General features: G+C 37.9%; 1 protein-coding gene across 3 annotated transcripts in view; it reads left to right on the top strand.

The window, feature by feature from the left end:
- The window catches only part of UPF2 (UPF2 regulator of nonsense mediated mRNA decay), a 53189-nt gene extending 27046 nt beyond the window's left edge, over window positions 1–26143 (top strand). For 2 of the 3 annotated variants that reach the window (XM_040062204.1, XM_040062205.2), the window contains exons 12-22: window positions 2001–2186; window positions 2760–2963; window positions 3595–3870; window positions 5260–5443; window positions 7503–7642; window positions 8680–8784; window positions 9704–9802; window positions 10474–10641; window positions 15054–15195; window positions 18764–18884; window positions 24921–26143. In XM_040062204.1, the coding sequence (XP_039918138.1) occupies window positions 2001–2186; window positions 2760–2963; window positions 3595–3870; window positions 5260–5443; window positions 7503–7642; window positions 8680–8784; window positions 9704–9802; window positions 10474–10641; window positions 15054–15195; window positions 18764–18884; window positions 24921–24930 (1635 nt within the window). In that variant the 3' untranslated portion in view covers window positions 24931–26143. Of the gene's footprint in view, window positions 1–2000; window positions 2187–2759; window positions 2964–3594; window positions 3871–5259; window positions 5444–7502; window positions 7643–8679; window positions 8785–9703; window positions 9803–10473; window positions 10642–15053; window positions 15196–18763; window positions 18889–24920 lie in introns of those variants that run through there. The other variant, XM_058420276.1, reaches the window with a different exon arrangement.
- The last annotated feature ends 860 nt before the right edge of the window (window positions 26144–27003 follow it).

Below are 27003 nucleotides of genomic sequence, written 5' to 3'. Positions count from 1 at the left end.
TCTTGAAATGCTGAAGATTTTTAGTAAGTAGAGATTGACTAATACAGTCCACTTACAGTTAGAACACACATTCAGGACTACTCAAAACCCAGTAAATTACCGTGATGTTGAGACTCCAGGTAGTGCATATTGTCTCTTCTGGGAAGAAACATTTTAATTATAAACTATAATTTACAGTATAATGTACAACTTTTTATAACAGGAAAATACACAAATTATGTCGATTTAGGGGGTTTCAATGTTATTTGCAAGCCCTTCTGCCATTTTCTCTGTTCTGCTTCACTTTGACCCACTGCATTTTTCAGTTTATAATACAGCTACTTAAAGAAACGATCAATGTCTTTAAGGCAGCAAAGGTGTGTTTTCTCTTGATCTAGCTAGAAAATGAAAAATCTACCGAGCTAGCATTAACATATATGACATGGTAAAGTTTGGGAATTTTCTACTCCTGAGTGTTTTTCCCCCCACATAAAACAATTGATGTACTCATCGGTTGTTAAGTGCTGTGCATCTGTGAGGTGCCGGTAGGAAAATGTGCTGCTGCTGACAGAAATTTCCCATTTGGGAAGGAACAGTCTCACAGGGAATCAAAGGACAGACCATTCGTGTCGTGGAAAAGGTTAAGAATGAAGTGCCTCAGGGTTGGTGTAAAATAGAGACCTTCCTGGTGATAGATGACTAAAATCCAGGAAGAAAATGACATTATTTGTTGAGTTACTATGTTACACAGAGCTAGCTACTCTTCCTCATTGAATAAGCCGCTGAAGCTCGGGGTTAAGGAGCTGTTTGAGTACATTGACATTTCAGTTGAACTGAATCACTGCCTTGTAAAAGAAATTTTAAATTATTCAGGTTTAGTGGAAAGGCCACCAGCATGAAAAATAGTGCTTTCTCACCAGTAATCAGAGGAGGTTTAAACTCTTGGCTGATTTACTGGACTGCCTGAATGGATATACTAACGTTTGTGAGGGGACTAAAACAAAACTTGCATATTATTTTGTTTATCTGTTTGAAGTTTTAAATTACGGTGTAGCCAGCCTCTAGTAAATAATGAAATTTAAACAAGTGCACCATGGAGTGATTTAGAATATATAGGATCCTATGATGTACATCAAAAATTCATGCAACTTGCAAAATTAAACCTATATACTTATAAATACAGAGATACATATTAAAAAGTATTTAATAATGGAATTAAGCTCATCCTCAACTGTAAAAATCTGCAAATTAGATCTGCTATTTTAGTTCTTTTACAGAATTCTTAGATAAAAGAAATGTTTAAGCCCCACAAAATAAACTTTAATTTACATATCGAAAATGAAGTATGGAGAAAAGATTGTATTAAGTGAGGAAAATCACGACAGTCTTGACAAATAAGCACAGTAATTAGTGTTGACTCTTACATGTCTGATTTTGCCCAAAACATTATTTTATGGTAGGTACTGTTTTCCTTACAGTCAAATCTGCTTGAATAAACAGCAGCAATGGAGCATGGAATAAGGAAAATTCTGTTGTCTAAATCTTTGGAAATTTATATGAAACCGTCAAAAACTCTCTGGAGTCACATGATGATGTAAAAAGTAGATTTCCAGCCTTACGATGGTTCACTGTGTTTGTGCCAAGACATCAGTATTTCAGCTACTTTAGTTAAATAAGATCTAGTTAAATAATGTTTTAAACAGAGTTCCTGGTAGCATTATGAACCATTATCTGAACAGTAGCATTCAGATTTTGAGTTAAATCTTAAATACTTTTCTGAAACCTTTTTTCCCCACGGATGAACCATTTTAAAAATAGGGATCATAAAGAAAAAAGACCATGGGAAGCGCAACACAGAACAGTATATATGTACATTGTCTTTTTTTCTCTCTACCCAAGCTTTTAACTTACTTTTCTGCATCCTTTCATATTTACTGTATCCCAAATGTAACTCTAAAAGCCTTTGGCTTGAAAATGTGGTATGTCAGCATCTCTAACTGGTCATTTGCATTTGTTTCCAGGAACAAATGATGAGGAAAAAACAAGCAATGCATCTTGATGCACGCTATGTTACAATGGTAGAAAATGCCTATTACTACTGTAATCCCCCTCCAGCTGAAAAAACTGTGAAGAAAAAACGTCCTCCTTTGCAAGAATATATCCGTAAGCTTCTTTACAAGGATCTCTCCAAGGTCACCACAGAGAAGGTAAATCCTTTCAAAATCTTTAATCCAGTTTTTACTGAAAGTAGCGTAGTAGTAACTTTGGAAAAGGTTTGGGGGGAGCTGTGGTTTTTTCAGTTGCAAGGAAGAGGGATCATTTTTGTATCCATGAATTTAATTTCATTGCTTTAATTAATTAATTAATTGCTTTAATTTCTTTCGTTGGAACATGTAGAAGCTCCAGTTGTTGTGGACCTGTGTTCTCAACAGCATCAAATGCTGAACAAAGGGAGAGTGAGATGAGAATCATTGTGTTCTGTACATTGTGTTGGGAGAGTAAGGGACAAAAAGGCTTCAGTTAAATACAGACTGTTAAGAGCAAGGAAATTGTGGAACAGCTTTGGACAGCTTGATCAGTAGCTCAAGGACAGCAGTTGGGTTATGTACATAAAGTCTCCCATAGCCCCTGCGGGTCTGGTGGATGCCTGGAAGGGAGAACGAGGTTGTTTGCAGGTGCTTACAGGGATTTCATCCCAACCAGGAGAGAGGGGGGATGACAGGGAGCATCTTGATATTTTACCTGCTAAAATGTGAAGCTTGTCTTAAAATTTGGTTTAGGTGCTGAGACAGATGCGCAAGCTGCCTTGGCAGGATGCAGAAGTTAAGGACTATGTTATATGCTGTATGATCAACATCTGGAATGTGAAATATAATAGTATTCACTGTGTAGCCAACCTCTTAGCAGGGTTGGTCCTTTACCAGGAAGACGTTGGAATTCATGTTGTGGATGGAGTGCTAGAGGATATTCGACTAGGAATGGAGGTAAACAATCAGTATTCTTGCTAAGCTTATGTTGAAAGGAAAACTAAAATAATTGTGCTCAAAGAAAGGAATCCCTGGATTCTGGGGGTTTTTTTAATTTTTTTTTTTGTCTAATGGCTTCTCTACCTCAGTTATTTGCTTTGTATAGGTTTATTTAAATTAATAGAATAACTGCGCCAAAAAAGAAACACAAGAAAACCAAACTAACAACATTACATAAGAAAGTTGTTTTGCCTTTCTTATCATAGCGAGGCCATAGAATTTATTCTTTTGACAGTGTAGACAGATTTACACAACTTCAAGTAACTTTGGAGACCAGTCCATATTTTAAAAGCTGTTGTAATTACAAGGACTCTCTGGGTGATGAAAAGGCATCCTAGATTTAAGATGGAGTGTATGCTAAATCTATTGGAACTAAAATACTTGCTGACCACCTTTCATAACTACTTTTTAATGTTTACTTTTGTGTAATGTATGTAGTCATAAATAACCATCTCTTATTATAATAAATTCTGTCAACTTTTTGATACACTTTTTTCCTTTGTTGAAGGAAAAAAGTCGGGCTTGGGTTTTTAAATGTTCTGTTGTGCCTACGCGATAGAGTGAAATTTCTTGTTCATTTTTGATAAAGGTTAATCAACCAAAGTTCAACCAACGGCGGATCAGCAGTGCCAAGTTTTTGGGGGAGCTTTACAATTATCGAATGGTGGAGTCAGCTGTAATATTTAGAACTCTGTATTCCTTCATCTCCTTTGGTGTGAACTCTGATGGCAGTCCTAGTCCACTGGACCCTCCAGAACATCTTTTCAGGATCAGACTTGTCTGTACTATCCTTGATACCTGTGGGCAGTATTTTGACAGAGGATCCAGCAAGCGAAAACTTGATTGCTTCCTTGTATATTTTCAGGTATTCTAAATTTTATGCAGAACTCTGAAGTTCTTTAACAAACTAATATAAGTCAGTCTGGTACATATTTCTCTCATTGTTCTTTAGCACTGTGCTTTGTAGAATCTTGTCTGTCTGGTAGCAGTTTTAGTTTCAAGTGATACGTTGAGTTATGCTAAAATGATCAGGAGTGTGCTCATTGCTCACACTGGAGTTTGCTGAACTTGAAGAAGAGATTATTTAGGCTGCTGTCCTCAGCTAATGGTTTTTGTAGAGAAAGAGGAGTCAGGTACTTCTCAGGCATGCACAGTGAAAGGATGAGAGGTAATGGGCACAAATTGCAGCAAATAAAGTTCTGACACAATTAATGTAATGAAGTGGAGAAAAGATTTCATAAAAAGTGTTTAAACACTGAAATGAGGAATTACACATTGTGGAATTCATGCTAAAGCTTGCTAGATTTAATTTCCTTTTCTTTCTGCTTTTCTCTATAATTTATACTAAAACAAGGGTATTAAAAATTAAAATTAAGGTGATAACTTATTTCAAATGTTAAGGATAAAAATCACTCATCTGCATGCAAGATGTAAAATGATGTTTTGAAGTATAGAACCTCAGAATGGTTTGGGTTGAAAGGGACCTCAAGGATCACCTTTTTCAAACCCCCTGCCATGGGCAGGGACACCTCCCACTGGACCAGACTGCTCACAGTATGATATGGTCTGATTTTCAAATGCAAAAATCAGTCATCCTATTTCTGTTACACCTAATAATTTCAGCAAGCCTTCCTCTTGAGCATGTTATCTTTTAAGTAAGATTCTGTTACTCATACTTCATTTTCAGATGCAGTTTTTGTAGCACTTTAGTTCTCAGGTTCTACTGTTGGGTTTACTTAAAATCAGCATTTATTTTTTACAATGTCACTGTAAGAGGTGTATGTGAATTTGTTGTAAAGCAAACTGGATAAGGCACTTGAAGCTGGCTGCAGTCCAAAGATTTTTTTTTAAATGATGTTTCCTCCCTTTCCCCATTATATGGAAATTCATTTTGTTGAAAATATCTGGGAGAAGGAATCAAAAACTGGCTGGTTGTTATATGGTCATCTCTTGTAGAAGGAGTTTACCCTGAGAAAGCACTTTCTTGTCATGGCTCTTTGGTTCAGCCTTCATACTTACAACAGTTATAAGTTAAAAGTTATAATTAGTTGTAATTCTTAATATTTGTGATATCTAGTGTTATCAAACAAGTTTTAGTGATATCAAACTGTCTGATAATTGTATAAAATAGGAGAGCAGCAACATGAAAGCTTTTGCATTTTTTACTGTACAAAGATAGCATTTTAAACTTCATGACTTAAATGGTTTATAAAGATCAATGTGCATATAATTGATTTCAATATTGATATTCTAGCGCTATGTGTGGTGGAAGAAAAGTCTGGATGTTTGGACAAAAGACCACCCTTTTCCTATAGACATAGACTACATGATCAGTGATACACTGGAACTGCTGAGACCAAAGATAAAGCTCTGCAATTCTCTGGAAGAAGCTGTCAGACAGGTGCAAGACTTGGAACGAGAATTCTTAATAAAATTGGGTAAGAAAATGTGCAAGGAAAGTTAGGTATTCCTGTAGTTCTTAAAATTGTCTCTTTCTGATGGTAATAGGTGGCTGTTGTTATTGTTGTGATCATTATTCTCGTGATAGAGATATTTTTGTAACCTTTTTGCATGTTTCTTTCTAATCATCATAGATACCATACAAAATCTCCATAACTCCAAAATCATAAATGTTGTAAAAAATAGTCAGTATGAATACTTTTATATAATAGTATTTAGAAGGAAGCAGTGTGTGTGTGTATTAATTTATGGAGTCCCATGGTGCAAGTGATGAGGAAGAAAGTCATTAATTTAATCAGAAAAATGTAGGAATCATACTAAAATCAGGAGAAAACAGTTGGGCCGGCAGCACAGCTCAGTTGAAAATACACTGATTAGTGAGTATCTAAAACTGTTATCATCATATTAACCTTTAAATCTCTTGTACATATCCGTTCTTAGAAGATGTTGGATACTACTGTGCTCATTACTTGTTAAATGAAGTTGTTTTCTAATCTTTCATCTTTATTTGAAAACAAGCTTGTTCATTAAAAGGTTTTATATGCAAATTTTACACTTTTCAAGTGTTAATTAGAGCACGTCACCTACTTGGACACGTTCAATTTTTAAGAATAATCCTTGAATTCTGGGGGATGAATATGTCTAATAGCCACATAAAAGGTTGCAGCTTATGTTTTAGAAGGAACTTTTTTTTTAATATGCTGTTTATTTAATTGACATGCCTTGAGATTTCCTACATAGTAACTGAAAAGAAGATTAGAATTCCCCTATGGTGTGATCTACACTCATGGTTTTCATGCTCTCAAAATGATAACTAAGAAGAAATATACAACGAGTTATATAAACTGGAATATTCTTTGGAAGGGTACTCAGCACTTCCTTCCTGCAAATAACAGGAGCTTCACAAAACTTTGCACTGATGTCTGATCCTAAGTGCAGTTGGTGTATTGCCAAAAAAGGAATGACAACCTGAATAGTGACTCTGTTGACTCCTCAGTCAATTCCTAGAAAAATCAGTGTCCTACAAGTCTGACATCAGCAGTCTGCTGAAGGATGAAGTGGCTTTGTAAATTAGGAAAAGAATAAAAACCAGACTGTATGAGAACAATAGTGTATGCTGGAAGTTCATGTGGATTGGTTGCCTTAAATATTGCAATAGTCATTCTCTAAAAACAGATCCTAATGTTTTTTCCTGAATCAGAACCATGCTCAGTTCTTAAAAACATTCTGATTGAAATCCATATCTAGGGTTGAACTGGATGCTGAAACACTGGAAAAAGCTAAAACTAATTTTTCACTTCTGTGGAAATGGTACAGATAATGGTATTAGATTGAAGGATGCCTTACTGAAAGAAAGGAGATATTTATGTTTGATATTTTACACACAGAGTAAACTAAAACATCTTGAAGGACAGAAGGCAAGCAGGTCAGCAAGAGAAACTGCAGGATGAACTAAACCCAGAATTGTCAGACCTGTCTGCAGGGAGGATGAGCACACCAGATAGTACTTCTGGAAGAGACTTGGCTTTCCCAGGGATTTCATCTAGGCACCTACATCCTCATAGGTTCAAGTACACCCTCAGAGCATTAGGAGAGTCATAAAGGTTTATTACAGCCTGAGAAAATTGTTGTTTCAAAACTGTAATTTGATAGGAGAGGGAAGTGCTGCAGCAAAGACTGCAGGGGCTTCGTGTCTGGTTTTGTGCAGTCTCTGTAGTTTGGTACTCAGATTTTGTTGTGTGTTTCAGTAGGGTCTACATTTAGTTTGAGGATGTTTTGAGGCAGTTTGCACAGCTTCTTCTGTTCTCTGGGAAGTTTTAAACATTTCCTCTAATGTTTTCCTCCGTTTCTGACAGGACATTTTTACCCTTTATGTCTAAGTTAACTATATAGAAAATGTTTTCATTCAGAAGTCAATTATTATGACCAGTGGGAAATTTTAGTGCTCAATAACAATGGACTTTTGAAGTGACCTTCCACACTGAGTGGTTATATGTGTTCTGATGTTCTAAATCTTTCTCTTTTTCCATATTTCAGGAATTGTGAATGACAAAGACTCCAAGGATTCCATTGCGGAAGGAGAGAATCTGGAAGAGGATGAAGAAGAGGAAGAAGGTGGAGCAGAGACAGAGGAACAATCTGGAAATGAAAGTGAAGTAAATGAGCCAGAAGAAGAGGTGAACTTAATCCCTTATCTTGCCTCATGTAAAAGAAGTGATTTTGATTGGTTGTTACTTTCTGAAGCCCTTCTAAGTCAGAGTTAGCAGATGAAATCTGGGTGTGCACAGCCCAGTCAGTGCTGTGAGAATATTCCCATCCCAGTTCCATGTATGTGGAAAATTGAGTGTCTGAGGCTTATTCCTTATTTTGGCACAAACTTGAACCTGACAGCTTTGCTCTGGGTATGTGCTGCTTCTCAACAAGAAGATGCCTTCAGCTTTTGGCATGAAAAAAACTCACTTTCAGATGACTTTCTTTATCTGTTGCAGAAGCAAATGTATTGACTGAACGTCAAAGCAGCCATTAGGAAAAAAAAACAGGTGTTCAGGGTATGCCTATGCAATATGAATAAATAAAAGATTTATGGAGCATAAAAACCTTCCTTGTTTACTGTGCTAATAATATTTTCAATCAAAAATGGTGGAGCCAATAAAAAAACCCACAAGTACGTAGAAATTCTGACTTGTCACTATGACACAGCAAAGTTGACGTGATAATGGTATTGTTACAAGAAAATGAGTTCATCAAGGAAATGGAGAACAGGTTTTTTCCACATGCTTGGGCTGCTTGATTTTCTAATAAGCTTTCTTTCAATTGATGTCTCTCAGCATTGAAGGTTCTAAAGTTTGGCTGGGTTTGTGCCTCCACCCATAAATTAGTATCAATAGAATCAGAAACAGTTGCAGGGATGGGGAAGGCACCTCTGGAGGTTTTTTTGTTTCCCTTCCTTGAAGTTTATGAGTTCTTGCCAATCCATTCCTCCAGCTTGTGGAGCTCTCTCTGAGTGGCAGGGTGTATCAGCCACTACTCCCAGTTTTCTGCTGTACATTTGTGAAATTGGGAATAAAGCTGAGTGAGTTCAGACTCATAAAAAAATAAAAACCAAACAAATTTACAAAGACTTAACTAAGCAACATGAAAAGTTGAGGAAAATGTTTGAGGAACCAGCTGTCCTTGTATTAAAATAGTCAGCAGTTAAAATTGAATATTTCAGGAGGGCTCTGACAATGAGGAAGAAGAGGGTGAAGAAGAGGAGGAAGAAAACACCGATTACCTAACAGACTCAAATAAGGAAAATGAAACCGATGAGGAGAATACAGTATGTGTTGAGCTGGAGATAAGTGAATTGAATTTGCATCTTTGTTTTCTTTACTCAATGTTTTTTGCCAGTGCTGCTCATAACATATCTGGGAAAATACATCAAGGAGACTTCCTTATTCTTTCAGATACATTTTATAGCTTATTTTCATATTTGCAAACTTTTGTTATTACCTTTTGAAAATTTTTATGCTGTAGTCGGATTAACTACAACACGTTTTCACAAGACTCTGAACTTTCACAGGTAGCTAGACTGGAAAATATTGTGTAAATGATGGTTTTGCAATGCCAGCAATGGTAGCAAACTGATAGGATACAACAAAGTAAACCAATTACACTTCACTAGATCTCAAAACAGAAAAGGAGACAAGCCAAGGAGTGTGAAATTCCTACAATACAAATTTGGGATTGACAGATTATAACATTTGCAGCTAAAGAGCCCATCTGGTTGAGCCTGAATTGCAGTTACATAGTAAGGGAATAATGGACATTATAGAACAGCGTGTTGGGGTGTTGACTTCTGACATTTCTGTTGTCGTGTTGTGCTTTCCAAATAATTGAAGTGTAGCCTTAGTCTTGAAAATACCATCTAACTTTATGGACTTAATGGAAAATTGAATTTAAATAGGTGAATTTAAAGGATAGAGACTTTTTTTTAATTGTTGCCACATCATGAATGTGTCTGTGCACCTGTGCACACACACATGTTTGTCAGAATGTAATGAGTGCCCATAAATCAGGAAATGTGCCTTTCAAGAAAATAATCAAGGCTGAAAACTTCTTTCTTGAACAATTTGGTTCTATAAACCTTTTGATTTTGTATGATATAGAAGCAATAAGGATATTTTCCACTTACTTCTAGACTGAATATTCATATTTCTGAAACTAATGTAGAGGACAATTTTTTCCCATTGCAATAGGAAGTAATGATTAAAGGAGGAGGACTGAAGCATGTCCCTTGTGCAGAGGATGAGGACTTCATTCAGGCCTTGGATAAAATGATGCTGGAAAATCTTCAGGTATAAATAGTTATATTCTTAATTTAATGTACAGCTAACTGTAGTTGAATTTTTTCTTTAAGTAAGTGATTAATGCTTAGGTTACCATACTAAAGGACTGAAGATGGTTTTTTTCCTTTGTTTTGGCCTCTTCTCTGCAGTTGACTTGTTTGGCTTTCAGTAAAATAGCTGTTAATTGTATTGTTAGTCCAGTAAATACATGACATACTGACATATATTTTACCGACTGAATAACGAATGCAGCAGATACTGTGCAAAACTTCTGGCTTTATCTTAGGTTTTTATAGGTTTAAAATGCAGATACATTTAAATTTACATAAGCTTTTAGTACTTTGTTTTCTTAGTCACATCGGGTAAATATTTCAGTATTGAGTATAGCAAGCCCTGTATAATAAGTATATTAATGAGGTGTACAAAAAACATCTTGAATTAAGAATGTACATACCACAATGTCTCATCAGGTCTCTAGATCTCTTTCCCTAAGAGATTGCCCTATAATATTTTTTTCTTCACAAGCGAAGAAAACAAAAGGAAAATATAGTAAGCCTAATAAATGTATTTATATATTACTTCATTTTCCTGGAAGGTTAAACCTTTTCTCAGTTGTGAAACTCCAAATGTTGCCAGCCTGACTGAGTGTGTCACTGTAGAATTCACTTTTTTTTTCATAGCAACGGAGTGGTGAATCTGTTAAAGTGCATCAGCTGGATGTTGCTATTCCTCTGCATCTCAAAAGTCAGCTGAAGAAGGGCCCCCCACTTGGAGGTGGGGAAGGAGAGTCAGAGTCCGGGGACACGATGCCATTTGTCATGTTAACACGAAAAGGCAACAAACAGCAGGTAAGCTATAGGTACTGCTTAAATAAATCAAGGCCTTTCACTTCAAAAAAAAAAAGTAATGTAGAAATCTTTATTTCTTTAATTTTCAAAATCAGAGATAGACAACTTCATTATGGAAAATACCATATATAATTTCTTGGAGTCCTTGGTTGTTAATAGAAATAATGTAGAAAAATTCTATGGTTAGATAATACTATTACTATTAACATTTGGTGATTCTACCAGGAGTTCAGTGGCATGTCATGCATGTATTGTAGGTAGTTGTGGAAGGTGAAGAGATGTGGTTGTTGAAATGCCACTGAACAGTGAAAGGAGTAGAAAGAAAAAGGAATATTCCAGAATCTTTAAGATTCTACAGCTTTTCCTGAAAACGCTTTCAGCTTCAAGTCAAGATGCATGGTCATTGCTAAACTCCATTTCCTAAGTAACTGCCACCTGGTTGAATTTATTCAATTTGCAAAAAGAAAAAAAAAGTCATTATCCCTGAAGACACTGTTGGGGGACTATTCCAGAATGCATGGAGTGAATCTCTTGGAGAAACTTAAATGGAAATCAGGTTGATAAAACAAACTAACTCCTTGCTTCATACAGCTAAGCTGTATGTTAGTCTTGGCTCTTTTCTCCAGTGTATGTTTGAATTTTCCTAGCTCAGCAAATGCACAGTACACAAATCTCTACCTAACACATTCCACATGTATTTCTTGTCATGGTTTAGGGCTTTTAAAGAAACCTTTTTATTTTGGTTGTATAATTGGATGATGAAAATAAATTACTCTGAATGTATATGGAAAGCATACCCAAGGAATTGCTCCATACCATGTATCTGAGCCTTTCAAGTCTTTAGATCCATGTCATTACTTCATGTTTACATTTGTTGCCTAAACTGTGACAGTAGTGTAGCTGTTGGAGTGTATAAACCTGAAGCGGGCTCCTTCTCTTCCTTCATATGAAACACATTTCAAAAATCCATGTAGGAAGTGGTTATTCTGTTTTCCTGGAACTTGAATGTGGTACACAAAGTTGTACAAAAGGTCTGAGTGGGAGATTTTTAACTGTGGTCATTGGTCTGAGAAGAGGTTTAAGAGAACTCCACTTTTTAAAAAATGTTGTTTAGCTTTTTCAGAATAATTTACTAGGAGTATCTGTAGTTACAAGGAATTTTGGGATCTTCATATTCCATGTAAAGGGGAAAATATTGCAGAAATGTGACTTAGAAAGAAAGCAGAACTTGTTCAGGAGTTTTCCCTGCTCCTCCCCCAATATTTGGTTTTGGGAGTAGGCTCTTCCTGCCAAAACTCCTCTCAGTGTTTCTAGAAATGTAGAAAACAGTTGCTTTATAGACTACTTCACCTCTTGAATTAATGAAAGACTTCTTTGTCCATAGTTCTGTATTCAGAAAAAAATGTGTTTTAGTACAGAGTTTTAATAGAAAAATAAGCAGGAAAGAAGAGGTGGGGTTGAAAAGAAAATAATTATTCCTTCTTACGGTGCTTTATTTTAAATCTGCATGAGCAGAATGTGCAATGAGGTTTGAAGTGAGGGATGCATAGTTCACTGTTAAGTTATAGATGTAAACTTGCAGCTTTTAAAAACAATCAGAAGGATTTTGCAGCGACCTGGGAGGCTGTAGCTTCATCTGCACAGTCACCACTGATAAATGACATCAACCTACTTGTTTGCTCTGCTAGTAATGATTTCAGTCTCTGTGTTCTTTGTCAGTGGTGCTCCTGAAACAAGACATGTTAAAAAAATGGATTGTGCTGTGCTTCCTTCCTGAGGGTAACATTTGGTAGTGGAGCTCCAGTTGCTAAATACTCAGTTCACGTACCAGTGTCCACCCAGATTTTAGTGCTGCATTGACAAGTAGATTGTGAAGTAGTAAAAGAGCAACTGACTGGTATTTACCAGCTGGGTGTATCCAAATTAATGGTGGTTGCAGGCTGATTGTGACAAGGACACCATATTTTATCCTCAAAACTTAGAAAACTAGTAGCAGTAGAACCTAACATGGTTATTTGAAATTAAGATGATGGCATTGTGGTTTATCCATAATCCTTGAAAGAGCAAGGGGAAATAATGTTGGCATCACAAGGGATCTGAGCTGAGCTGTATCTAATACCATTTGGTGTTTCTGAACAAAGAAGTTTCATGCCAGGAAGGTATGAACTAAAATGAGATACAGACAGTAAAAAGAAAGTCAAGAAATTTGGTTACTACCTAAGACAAAAGATTTCCTTCCCTTTGAAAGACTTTTAACAAGGCTCCATAAAAGGATGATAATATCCATGGAATGGTCACATCTTTCCCTGAATGTGAAATGTTTTATCTCATTTATATCTTCATGTCTTTATCTCATGGCATTTTTATAAAATGTGTAGTCTAGTCTTCTGAATAATGATTTTTGATCTTCCTTCAGTTTGACATCTTTAAAGAGAAATCCTCCGTCCTGCCCCCATCTCAGAGATTTGATAAGAGCTTTTTGATGCACCTCTTCAGTATTTGCAAATCGGAAATGTTTCAGTTGCTCAGTAATCATCATATCCTGTAGTAATTGTCATCAGTGACTTGATTTCAGGGGGCAGCTGATTGCCTTGAGACAGTGACTCAGTGGTGTTTTGTTAATTGCCAGGCTGTTGTTTTTCTGTATCTGTTTCTTTCATTTATACCCTTCTGTAGTTCAGTTTTCTTTTTCTACTTTAAGCATCCCATCTGGAAACACCAATCCCATTTACCTGATAATCCATAGAAAAGAGAAAATATAAAGGACATAATAATTAAAATGGATGAGGAGCTTAATGGTGAAGCTGAGGAATGATTTTTATCATGAAATGTTGCTAATGCATTAGTTATTTGTATAGTTTACATAAAGTTCATTTGATGATATCTGGGAACCTGCACAGCCTGCTCAGCAATAAGTAACTAGATCTTACTTTGCTCTTGGAATTTCAACTTTCATTTCTATTCTTCCCTGCACACCTTAATAACAAGCACATATTTATATTCGATATAATGTGCTGTTACCCTTGCCCCCACCCCCAAAAAATCTCATCTAAATGCATCTTTAGTTGGTAGGGTTTAGGGATTTACTGTACCCAAGTTTTTCTCGGGTCTTTGCAAGAGTCTGTCTTTGTTTCAAGCGCGGTTTATTTCCAGGTGCTCCATCTGAGTCTTCTCACACTCATCCCTCTGCTGCTAGTGGGGCATTTCTCTCTGAGCTGCCTTGAGGCTGTTCTGTGATTATTGCATTAAATACTAACTGCAGGTGGTGAGGATTTTGTTTTTACTCAAAACCTTCTCAGCAGAGGTTTTGATAATTTATCTTTCTCTGCAGCTTTTGACAGTCTAACAGGAAAGAACACTTAGGAATTTACTTTTCTTTCTTTGGAAATAGATCTCCCATGATGAGTAATAAGGAGCAGGATTCAGAGTAGTTCATGGAATATTGAGAGTGATTATCCTTAAATGCATTACTCTTCTTATGGCACAGAAATACTTATTTCTAAAGGACATGGAGTTGAAGGAGGAAGTGAGATTTTTCTAAATGTTTGCAAACTTTAGCATTAAGGATTTTCTGAGAACTGGTGTTTCAGTTGTGCATAAAATTAAAATTTATTTCTCTATTCTGGAACAATTGTAAAAAAAAATAGAGATATGTAGAAGTAACAAATTGGATTTTCTCAGTCTGGGGAAAAGAAAATCACCTTCCTGAAAATACCAGCTGGATTTCCAGAGAGAGGGTACTTCTGTGGGAGTGCCAAGCTTACCTGTTGTAAGCTTAAATCAGAGTGTGTGGGGCACATTTGGGCATGGGGGACGAGGAAAAGATCAATCTGACACCGTGGTTGTTTCTAAATGAAGAAGCAGCACTGGGGAGCCAGAATTATTCTTAAAAACAAAAGTACTGGGATTTCCAGGGAATGTTTGAAAAGCTTGAAATGTTTTTCCTCGTTATCACAAGGGATAGTATTAGAAATTCTGCTCAGGGGGGCTTCATCTCTTTGGAAGGAAGAGACCTGAAGAGGGAGATGCAGCTTTTTGAGCCTACTCTGGTGCTTTTATCTGCAGACCCTGTGGGCAAATCAGCTGGTGTGAAAATCAGAGATAAAGTGTATGGCTGTGCCTTCCTCGGGAAAGACAGTTTTGTTCACATGAATACTGTGTGTAATAGGTTTTTGGACTCAGCCTTTTTGTGTGTTCTGTGTCTTTAGCAGGTCTTGCATTTTCTCCTGCTGCTTTATGTGAAACAGAGGTTTGAAACAAACCAACAAAACACTTAACAGTAGGAACTTGTGTAGAAAGTACATCATTGAAAAAACCTAGAAATCACCATAGCATTTCTGTATTTTGGATTGTTTTGTACTGTTTGGGTTTTTTTCCCTGATGGGCACTTAAGAACTTATTTTCATTTGCAGTTTAAGATCCTAAATGTACCGATGTCCTCCCAACTTGCTGCAAACCATTGGAACCAACAGCAAGCAGAACAGGAGGAGAGAATGAGGATGAAAAAGCTCACGTTGGATATCAATGAACGGCAGGAACAAGAGGATTATCAGGGTAAGAAAATCACCAAGTATTTTGTTTCTATATTCTGGGGAGCCTTTGTGGATCTGCAGAAAGCATTATTTGTGATGATTAGCAGCTGAAGTTCTAAAGAGTGATTTGCAGTACTTACGGGCAACCTGTATTTTGGGTTTAGTCGTTCATTGTTTCCTCCCTGGTCTTTATACTTGAAGAAGTTGTTGTAGCTGTTCCATGAAATGGAATTTTCAAGTGGGTCTCAAATTTCAGCATTTCCATTTATTTTGGGAAAGGGGAAGAACTGAGATTGTTCCTTCAAAATTTAAGGTAATACAAAATGAATGTGATGTGTACTGCAAGCCTGTTGAGTTGGATACAAGATGAATTCTTTGCAGTTTAAACTCTGTTTTTAAGCTATTAATAGGTGTTTCAGATATTAATAATATTTAGACTCCTTAGTCTTGCTGAGACTTGAAAGTCCTGAGGTAACCTTCACCTAAGAATTACAATATGAAGCTGAGGTAACATTTTGTATAAGTTCTAGGAGTCCTCAAATCTGGAGCATAAGCATATATTAACAAAATGAGGGTTTTGTATAGATTACATGATTAATTTGTTTTTTGAATCGTGTGAGTCAGGCATTTTGGAGCCTGGTCAGATGGAAGCAAACAGTGAATACAGCAGATTATACAATCCCCAAACAGGTGCACCTGATGTGTTTAGTTGTTGGGTGGTTTGTTTTGGATTGTGGGGTTTTTCAGATTCAACTTCCCTTGACTTACTCAGATGTTAAACAAAGCCAGACCAATAAAACTGATGTCTTATGTTTCCATTTAACATCTCGAAAGTTTTTGTTCTGCCTTTTTTCTGTAAAGATATTGTAGTCTGGTGGTAATCACAGTGTAAGTAGTTAATTAGCAGGAAATCTCATTTAAGGTATTTAGTGAAAGGTCATTGTTCATCAAGAAGTGGGGAATTAAAGCAGTTCTAATTGGGAATAAGATATGGAATCCAGTACTTCTTGCAGAACTTCGCTAGTACCAGAACTAAACTTGTCATTGTAAAAAGGAGTATCTTCCAAAGTGAGTGTCTGCAGAGCTCTGAAGAGATAACACAACATATTCTTAATGTTCAACTTGGTAATTAGCTCAGAAACTTTGAGACACTCTGCTCTTAAAAAGCTGTTTGTGAAAAAGGAAGAGAGAGACTCTAGAATTAGACATTTTAGTGCTTCTCTCAGATGTTTTGCAGGTTTTTCCTCATTAGATACTTCCAGTATTTCTTCTGGTCAAGGCATTTGGGTTTTATACCCTGTTTTGTTGATACCTAAAATGAACATGTTTAATCTAGGATTTTATTGTGAGCAATTGTGCTTTTTATCAAAAAAAGGATCAGACTGATTTATTTCTGTTGGGCAAAATCAGACAACTGATACTAATTGATAACTGGAAATAGGCTTTTTTTATTATTATTTTCTCATAGATTTATATTTAGTTGCTGTATATAAAACAATACAGAAAGGCTTTTTCATAATTGACATCCCTTTTTAAAACAGCAGTTGATGCAACTTACTAACCTGGATAATATACAGAGTAAAACCAAACTATGAAGGACCTTTTAATCAGGCTAAATTAAACAGGCCAAATTGCATTCACCTTTGGAACAATTTTTTATTTAGATTTTTGTGCAGTTGAAGAGTCATCCTGTCTGTGACAAGTTGGTACCTACCCATTGAATGAAAGTGTTGGGTTTAAATTTCTGTTTCAGGCTTTGAAGTTACGAGGGAGGAAGAATTCTCAATTTCTTGAAGAATGCCTCAGGGTTGTCCCAGCGTTTGCACACGTACTTGTTGTTCTTTTCATCTGCACAGGGTAGCTAATAGATGGAAATTCACCAATGTACTTCAAAGTAGTATCAGATAATGTTTTAATGTTTCAGCAAAGCTTATTACAAACATTTTTTAATTTAAAGAACTGTTAGGAACTTGGGTGGTTCTCTAGTTTAGACTGTACTTCTCTGTGCAGATTATTTTTTTCTTTCCTAAAAACCAAGGAGGTTTGGTGATGTGGCTTAAGCCTAGAAAACACACAGTGCTCCCCTGCCATCTCTTCTGTCACCTTCTCCAGTTCTGAACTTCCCCAGTCCCATGTTTCCTTTCATCTGCTGTGTGGAAAACAGAAGAGGCAGATGTGCACTTGTTCACTCACTGCTCACACCTGGCTGGCAGGGCACCCTAACCTGGTTTTCCTCCTGACTCTCCTCACTGCCTGCCCCCAGAGCTCTCCTGGCACATGGGCTTGTTGGGAATGCTGATGTTTCATGATGTTTGCAAACATGGACTGTCAGTGTGTTCAGTGGCTGCCTTTGCCAGGTGCTGAATTCAGTGTACACAACATGAATACAAGCGTCACTGACTGCTGACACAGATACTGAATATTAAATCAGTCGCAGTTCCCCGGTTTCTCCAAGATTGGGTGGATAACTTTACTGAATGTTTCACCTGCACTCAGTAAATGGTGAGGGAACCTCATTGGAGTCTCCAGTTTGACCCCACTGAGACCAGTTTGTGTGCAGCAGGTGATGGGTGTGTGTCTCCAATGAGATTACCAGCGATTAGAGAACCAGACAGAGCAGACTTTCAAACATAATCTGTTTAACAGCTTATTCCACTTTTCCTCTTCATTTATCCCATCTGTCTGTTTGCTGAGTAATGTCCACCCTGCTCAGGTGGACTGTAGAAATACTTTCCATTAGATCTATTGACAGATTGGCAAGGGTTACCTCCTATGATGTATATGTAATTATATTGGCTACTTAATAAGCATTAATTTAGCCTGGTAAAGAAATATTTTGTTTTACTCATTAAAAAATGAAATTAAGTTTTAGAAATAAAGTTTTACCAAATGTCAAAATACAGTGCTGTCCTAGTTTAAATTGCCAAAAAGTTAGTTATGCAGGGCTAAACTGGATAGTGTGGGCTGCTTTCTGCTCCCAGATTATTCCCAGTGATGATAAAGTGAAAAACTCCATCCATGGGACAGCTGGTGCAATGTAGGTCAGCTGAGTCACCTTCTTCAGGTGCCTGTCTTCCCTGGAAAAGGATCCAATTATGCCAAGCTTAGACTTAAATGCCTGACTGGCAATGCCTAATTTTAGGCCAGGTTTCTAGCTGAGTCTTTTAATTGGCAGCAGCATTGTCCAGTTGTTACTATTCCAGGGACGTTGAATGTTGAGGCCACTCGTGCTGCAGCCTTTGTTCCTGATCATTGATGGAGAAAGTGGTGACTGATGTGTTTAGAAAGAAAAGGTCGCAGCCTTTCCTTGAGCATCTGTGATGAAAACCATTGCTGGCAGTTCCTTCTGCAGGAACATCTGGAAATGCATGTTCATATTGTGAGGCAGCTTGCGTTTATCAAAGCTGTGGATGAAATTTGTAACTTTTCCGTAATTAACTTCTAACTTTTGTGGAATAACCTGAGTGTTAACTCTACAGTGTAAGTGTAAATGGCAGTGAAATGTGCATATGTAAATTCCTATGTAAAATGATGCATAGAAAATGTATTTAACTTGCTTCTATTTACTTTTCTTCTGCCTGAAATCCCAGAAATGTTGCAGTCTCTGGCGCAGCGTCCAGCTCCAGCAAATACTAATCGTGAGCGGCGGCCTCGGTACCAGCATCCGAAGGGAGCACCTAATGCAGATCTAATCTTTAAAACCGGTGGGAGGTAGGACAATCTTCCTTTAAATGTGGTCATTCTGGTTCTAGGCAAGTAATTACCTTCATAATTGAAACAGATAATGATCTCCGTAGTGCGTGCTTGGGCAGTCCATTCTAAAGCATTCTCTTAAAATGCCGAGCTGTGTTTTGTGTTCTAACAGAGTGTCTGTACCTCGGTGACAGTTTGGAAGCCAAAAGGTTATTTTTCAGTTGTGAAATGGCTGCTAGAATCTGAGCCTCTTTTTGTAGGGGAAAAGCTGCAAGTCTGCTTTCTCCATGAGAGAGGGAGAGGATACTGTTTTTTAGTATCTGTAGAAATTCTCACTGTGCTTTCTTTGAGGTGAATTTTACAGCTATTCCTCTGTATTTGGTGCCCTGAATGGAAAATAAATATAGTAAAGGTGGGGAAGATGGAGAGGAACTTTTAATTTATGGTGTGCAAGAGCGTACCAAACCCAGCATTAACATGAAGAGAGTCATTCCCGGTAGCTTAATAGTTGTGAGGCTTTAGTATGTGTCTTTTCTCACTCAGAGTAAGCTGGCAAATAAACCATTATATTAGCCCTGCAGCACACATTTGAGTAGACAGAGTTTAGGGTGAAATGCAGACTTACTTTCATGTTTCTCTTTGCAAGTTAATTTTGAAGGTGGATTGATGGGAGCAGCAACTGAGAAGGGACAGTTTATCTCCTAATGGGTCTGTTTTTGTGAACTGCAAATATTTCTGTGTTACAGTAGCATTTCCAACTTCATGGTACATATTTATGATCATTTGATAATGTCCTGATGATCACTCACCCCACTGAGACCTCATACAGACACTGCTTGTACAAAAGAAAATTAAAAGATTGCAGTTTAAAATAAACGTTTTTTAAAAATGAACCAGATATAACTCAGTAAAATAAGCAGTGCTTTCCATTTAGCTTTTTCATTTCACTGTGACCTAATGCTGTTTTAGGAACACAGAATGTTCAGGTACACTGAATTGCCACAATACTTGCAGGTGTTTCATTAACAGCTGCAGCTTTCTGTTCTTTCAGGCACAAGCTGCATGCTGCAGTTATTCTTTAAATACAACAGCCAGAGCAGTAGATGTGATATCTTTAGATTTCTTTTAATTTTTTTTTAGAAAACTTTTTATATTCTGATGCTGTAGGGAAAATACAATTTATGTCTTCACTGTGAAGTAGGTCAGACATTATCCAGCAAACAGTCTGAGTAGTGTTTGCTTATTCAAGTGCCATGCACTTGCAGTTCAGATGTAGTTTTGTTTTATGGAGTTTACTCTCTGCTCCTTGTAATCCACAAGCTCCTTGGAACAGAGAGCAGGAAGTTTGTTTGAGCAGGTATGTTGTATTTGTTGTGGACTGCAGTGCTTTGCCTGGCAGTCATGCATCGGTTGAGCCATCTCAGCCTGCAGTAATGGACTGGTACTTTTCCTATCTCCATTTATTTATTAGAGACTGTGAGTCCACCAATGCTTCCCACTGGCACAGATTGTCTGTAGCCTTCATTCCTAGAGCCTCTGATTTGTAGGATATATTGAAAATTGTCTTTGACTTTCAAGGTTGCACTGCAGTCTCTGCCCGGACTCCCCTCATGCTTTGTTAAAAAGTTACCCGGTGGATTCTGAGGATTCTGGAGGATCTTGCTGAGCAGATAGGAATTGAGCTGTTCATTTTAATATTGGTGTAGAGGAGGTTTCACATTCCTACCTGGTAAAACCAGTGGTGTAACACAGGTGTTACCACTTCCATAAGGACACTGTGTGGTGTTGCTGCTTCTTTGTACATGAACACAACTGAAATGTTGTTTTCTTGCAAAATAACTCAAACTTACTGGAAATAATAGTTTGCTGCTTTCTTTAAGGTATACAACTTTATTTTAAAATTCTTCAGGTTAGGGATAATCTAAACAAATAAATCTCCTGTCTGATTCTACTGTAATGTACATTGTGACAGGTTCTGATAGCTGAGATAGGAATGAGGCCTTTCTTGCATTTCAGGGAGTGTTGAGAGCAGAGAAATAGATTTGTTGTTTTTACCTTTGCTTTTGTGTTGCCAAACATGCCCTAAGCACTGTGTTTCAAACACCTTTTGGAAGTTAAATCCAAATCTACCTATTGTAAGTTCATTTCAGAAATGAATGCATTGGGTTCTTCCAATATGTTTTTGGCCTTGAACAACTGGATCTCACTAAGCAATTAGCCCTCTATATGCTATTTAAAAAGGAAAAAATCTTCTGCATTTTTTATTTCTCCTCTGTTAATGTCCTTGTTCTGTACTAAAGTAAATGCAGTAAGATTTACAAGCTTTGTCAGATTTCTTATTATTTAGTATGTGCAAAATGCTGGATCAGAAATTGGAGTTTATTCCTGTTTGTTTGGAATTGCCTGCTTGTATTGCCTCAGGTTTTGAGACCTGCTGATCCTGGAAGGAAGAGATTCTTTCTGGGACTTGTATGTTTAAGGCTCACTGGCCTTAAAGATAATTTACTGTGACTCCATTTAATGTAGGGTTCCTTGATTTGCTTCAGCAGAACTGGGAAGAAAACAATTTTCTCTCTTGCCTCCAGTTCTGTAGCATTTGTGTATTAAGAGAAGCCTTTGGCTCTCAGGCCATTAAACTGCTATCTTCAGGAAACACAAAATTTACTGGAGTAAATTTTTTTGGTGATGGGATTATCATAAAAATAGACTTTTAACATTATGAACAGCTTCTTAAAATATAAAGCGGTTTTCTTTTGTTTATGAGGATTGAGATCCATTAAATGGCTTGGTTTTAAAAGTGAAATAAAAATAACCATGTTATATAAAATCATTTTAAAAACATTGATTACCAAGAAAGTCAATTTTTTCCCTGTCATTCTTCTGTTGCGAAGCGGGGCCTTACTAAGGATATTATCTTGTTAAATCTCCTTATTAAAAGAAGCAGCCTCAAAATTTGTTGCTGTTTTGAAAGTATAGTATAGGGCTACCTGTGTCCAAAGTTCCCCTGGGGATGCAGGTATAGGCTGGCAAACCAAATCATATTCAAGTTAAATGGTGATCTCAGGTCTCCTGTTTACATCTGACTCTTATTTCTCTTTAACCCATTTAATGAAGGAAAATGAAGCATAACAGTAATAATAGGATGCTGGGATTTTATTAGCTAAATATTCTCATCATAAAGAATATTGCATTAATGCTAAAAAAAAAAAATCAGAGTTTGGATAATAAGGAGAAATGTGAATTTAACATGATTTCCTCTTTCGGTACTGGACCAACACAATTCATACATCACCTGTCATGAAGTTGATGCATTGACAATAATGCTTTATGAACTCCCTTCTTACTGAGATGAGCCTTTCAAACACAGCTAAGGAATTCCAAACCCCTTTCAGCTGTTTTATAGGAGGTGGGCTCCAAAGCCTGCAGCTGCTACTGGTGGAGTGCACTGGAGCTGAACAAAAAAGAGCAGAAAAGCCTCAGGTGTTTGCCTTGGCAGGGTGGCGCTGGTTGAGCTCTGCAAGCTGGGTGTGAGTCTAACCCAGACAGCAAAGTTGGAGAGACACCTGATCACAGTTCAGTTTAGAGAGAATGGAAGCCAAAATTGTATTTATATGCCATGCTCTGTTAGAAAGACTCCTGTGTTTGAAAAAGTTCCTTTAATATAGATAATAACTACCTACCAAAAACCCCTGCAGCTCTGTGGCCCTCTGGGAACCAGCCACTAATCCCCAAAACACGTCCCTGCTCCCAGCCTACTACACTCACTGACTTGGATTTCACTTTGTCAGAGCTTTTTTTTTTTTTTTTTGATGGATAGATGAGAATGTAAAATAACTTGCAGAAGTTAAGATTCTCTTACTTAGGTGAGAGAAGCTTACCAGCTTTTGTGGTTTATTTGAATTTTGATGTTCGCGGTATGGAATGTGATAAGTCAGATGTGATAGATTTTTATGGGCACCGTGGTGTTTTCTGTTGCTTGTTTGTGGTTTTGGGTGATTAGGGGAGAGAGAGAACCAAGAGCATGGGAGCTGAGATTAGTTGAGAAAAGCAAAGCAGGGAGTGAACTGGGAGAGGAGGTGTTTGGAGCTGGAAGTTTGTGAGGAGACTGAAGAAATGCAGTACTGCAGAAATGCAGGGTGCTGTGGATTGGAGGACATGAGGGGATTAGGGCTAAGTGTGAAATCCAACTTCAGATGTCTCACATGTCAAGAAATAAGACATTTTTGTGATCTTGTGATGTCAGCAACATGCAAAAAGGAGTTGGTTATTGATATTCTCCTGGGCTCTTCTCAGTTTAAGCTGTAAAGTTGTTTTGCTGACTGAGCTCTCCCAGCTTCACCCGTGCCAGGGCTTTGTGATTATTTCATGGCCTATGGTGTGATGTGTGTGTGTTTTCATGGCTTCCAGTTTCCTGCTCCAGCCATGGTTTGTTGCAGAAGTTCTGTGTTTCCCTGTCACAGGCTCAGCAGAGGTGTGAGAATCCGACTGTATAACTTTCATACAAATTAATAACTGTGTCAGTGGCGGGAAGGGGAGTGTGGGAGGAGACTGCAAAGAATTGATTCATTTTACACATAGAGCTCAAGATGGTTTTAATTACATCTGTGTAGCGAGTTTGACCTTCCCAGATATGGGTTTGGGTCAAGTTCACTAGGTCAGTCACAAATCTGAAATACCTGGTTTGGGAAAAGCTACTACTGCTACTTTTGGCAGCGGCACATTGCTGTAATCCCCTGAAACGGGGATCTGCCAGCAGCGTGTGCTGGGAGCTGCTGCTTTGGGTGAGAGTCATTTTGACCAAGTTGGAGACATGCAGCCAGTCACAGCCTTTTCCCTTCCCTCCCCATCAGCAGTAGAATTATTTTTAAAGGGGAGATGGAGAGTTTAAAACATGATCCTTCAATTCAGTGATGTCTGCCCTTGGTTGTAACATTCTGCAAGCGAGATGTCAGTCTACTAAATAAATAAAATTTAAATTGTTTTCTATTGAAAGCACATAGCCAGTGTTCTGATGTTGAGTGTGCCACAAAGAATTGGAGTGTTACATTAGGTAACACTAAAAGGTGGTTAAAACCAAATAATAGAAGCAGTGCTGCAGTGAGTTCTAATGATGCATCAGCTCAGGATTTCCTGGCAAAAACACACAGCACTTTTATATAAACAAATACTGGATATTAGAACAAAGCAACACATACAAATACAAAATTACTGTGAAAGCTTCATCTAGTACAAGAGATGCAGAAGTTACTATGTTCAGTTAACATATCTGTAACACTTTTCTTGCAAGATCTTCAGTAAAAAAAAGGTTTAGATCAACTGGCTGTTCAACCAACACTGGAGGATTATGCACTGACATAAAGAAACATGAACTGTTGTGTTTACACAGTAAAAAACCTGGGTGTGTAGCCCTGGAGCTTTCTTGGAATTGTAAATGTTGAAGTTTTGTTTTGCTGTTTATTATTAATTTTAATTTGCAGCCTAAAATCAGTTGAAAAGGAGCCCGAATGCAGTAGCTGCATTGTGCTGACGTTAATGACACTGGGGTGGGCTTAGCTGCTGCATTGCCCTGGTCTTGTTGAATCCCCTGCCTGCAGAACTGGTGTCATTCTTCAATGCATTTGTATGTTCTTAAGAGAATTAAGTGTGATTTTTTGTGGGTATGTGGGATGTGTTTCATGAACAAGGGATGATGGAAGATTCAATGCACCTGTCGACTCTAAAGAAGGTTCTAAACAATAATTTGCCTATAGAAATCTCTTCATAACATTTCTGCAGAACATCTAAGCATTAAGAAACTGCACAGAAGGATGAAAACTGTTTACAATAACTCATTTTTTCAGCAGCTGTGCCTCAGTAGTTCAGCCTCTCATCTGGGCTGATAAGGTACAGATTATCCCCCTGCTTTTGTCTGGTGTGGCCTTTTGAAATGGTTGTGCAGAAAAGAGAAATCCATGACGTTCTGTTAGAAGGTAAAAGTATCAGAAGGGGTGGCAGCTGCCACAGAGCTCAGGGCTCCTGGGACTGATGCGATTCCTCTCTCGGCTCTTCCCGCAGGAGACGTTGATCCAGCCGCCAGCGTCATTTCATCAGGTCCTGTATCTCTGGTGTTGTGGAGTCCTCCAGCGATTAAACGAGAGCAGTGGACACATCTCAGCATGTCAGCCTAGAGCGTTCAGAACCGAAACCTGGGACAGGCTGGGGCCGTGGGGCACGAAGAGCAGCCTCCCCTCTCCCCCCCCACCCCCCCGAAAAAAAGCTTTTTGTTATGGGAACTGCGTTGAGGGTTCATCTTCTCGTAGGAGCAGAAGCGAACGAGCGAGATGGGGAGCTTGACCTGCGAGCAGCTCGGTGAGAGCCGGGAGCGGCCTGGGGCTCAGAGCGTTGCACTGGGACGGGAAAGGCCTTGGGCAGCTCAGCGTGCAGGGAAATAAAGCTCTGAACTCGCCACAAGTTACGTTGTCTCCGACTCGAGCGCTTGGTGTTGGAAGGATGTTCTTTGGGGACTGCAAACCTACAGTAGAAAAACATAGAGCGAACGGCAAAACCCAGCGAAACCCCCTGCCGAGTAGGATAACTTCTCAAACACTCCTCAGAGAGGACGTTCTTGGTTAAGGAAGAGCCTTTTGCTGCCAGATGTGCCAGAAAGGGGGTGGGGAGGGGTGGAAAGCTGGAGAGCCAAGGAGGTCAAATGTCTGTTAAGGTTTAAAATAGAAAGTGAAGTTGATGAACACAGGGTGTTGACTCGTACTGCTTGGAACAGCCTGACACCAGCCTAAGGACAGGGATATAGTTGAGCCCATTGTATGTATCATTGAAAACCAAAATGTGCCAGTCAGCATAACAGGAGGATGTCAAGGAATGGATCCAAATATTTTGTTGATCTTCATGGGTTGATAAGCCTCTGTGTCTATTGAAACAAACAAAAAATTAAAAAAAAAAAAAAAGATTTAAGTCTGGAAACAAGTAGAATTTTTATTTTTTTTTTCCAAGTAGAAATGAGGTTTCTTGGTCTGTTTCTGACAATCTGTTATTTATTAGTGTAGGGTTTTGTTTGCTTTCAGGTAGAGATAGTTCATTGAGTTAAAGAGCCCATCTGTATGTTACTACTAATTCTTTTTTCTAGCTCTTTTAAAATCCTTTTTACCACTGGTTTTGGTTTCTGCATGTAGGAAGGGAGACTTGTAAAATTGTAACATTTCATACAGAAATGCCGCCCGATCTTCACCAGCTTCAGAAATCTGACCTTTGCCAATGCTGCAATAAAGTGTTGTAATTTAGAGTCGGTGTTCTGCCTCTTGACATTCACTTTGTTCTTTGGAAATGATGTTTTGAAGGATTTGTGGTGTATTGTGGGCTGTAGTCAGGACAGGAATTCCAGGTCTTTGATTCAAGTCTTACTTGATTTTTTTCATATAATTTTTCTTTCCACATGAAATTCATGGGTACGTTTATTAATCGCATTTGTAACTCTGAGCTCCTCCAGAACGTCTCCTACACCAATGTGACCATATCCACTGGTCAGATGTAATTTCCCCTTCCCCAAAGAACAATGCCTACCAATTCCTAATAGCAAATTAAGCATCTAATTGTGGTTCAGACTAGAGTCAGCTTCCTTTTTTCAACATATTGCTTAATTTCAAAAGCATTTAATTTATCCAGGTTGAGTAATTGCATAAAAATAAAATATTAGCTCTGTTTTATATGTGTCAATCCAATGCCTTGGGATCAATGGAAACGTCTTCATAAAATTATTTGCTAAAAATAGTTTAGGGTCAGCTGGGGATTTCCCTGACTTCAGGCTGAAATCAAAAAAACAGTTCCGTGAAACCTTCGGAAGTTTAATTTTAAAATTAATTATTCTAATGTTGTGCCAAATGAAAACCTCAAAGATCATTGTGAGTGAAGTAATCGGGGTTGAATGTACAGGGACAAACCTTTTAGCAGGGCCTGTTGCAGTAGGACAAGGAGCAATGGTTGTAAAGAGGGTTGACCTAAATTAGATAGAAGGAAGAAAATTTTTACAGCGAGGGTGATGAGACACTGGCACAGATTTCCCAGAGAGGTGGCAGATGCCCCGTCCCTGGAAAGATGCAAATTTTCAACCTGATGTATTTGAAGCTGGCCCTGCTCATTGCAG

This window comes from Hirundo rustica, chromosome 4 (assembly GCF_015227805.2).
Source record: "Hirundo rustica isolate bHirRus1 chromosome 4, bHirRus1.pri.v3, whole genome shotgun sequence".
In the NCBI taxonomy this organism is placed as follows: Eukaryota; Metazoa; Chordata; class Aves; order Passeriformes; family Hirundinidae; genus Hirundo; species Hirundo rustica.
This window is presented reverse-complemented; position numbering and strand designations above follow the sequence as displayed.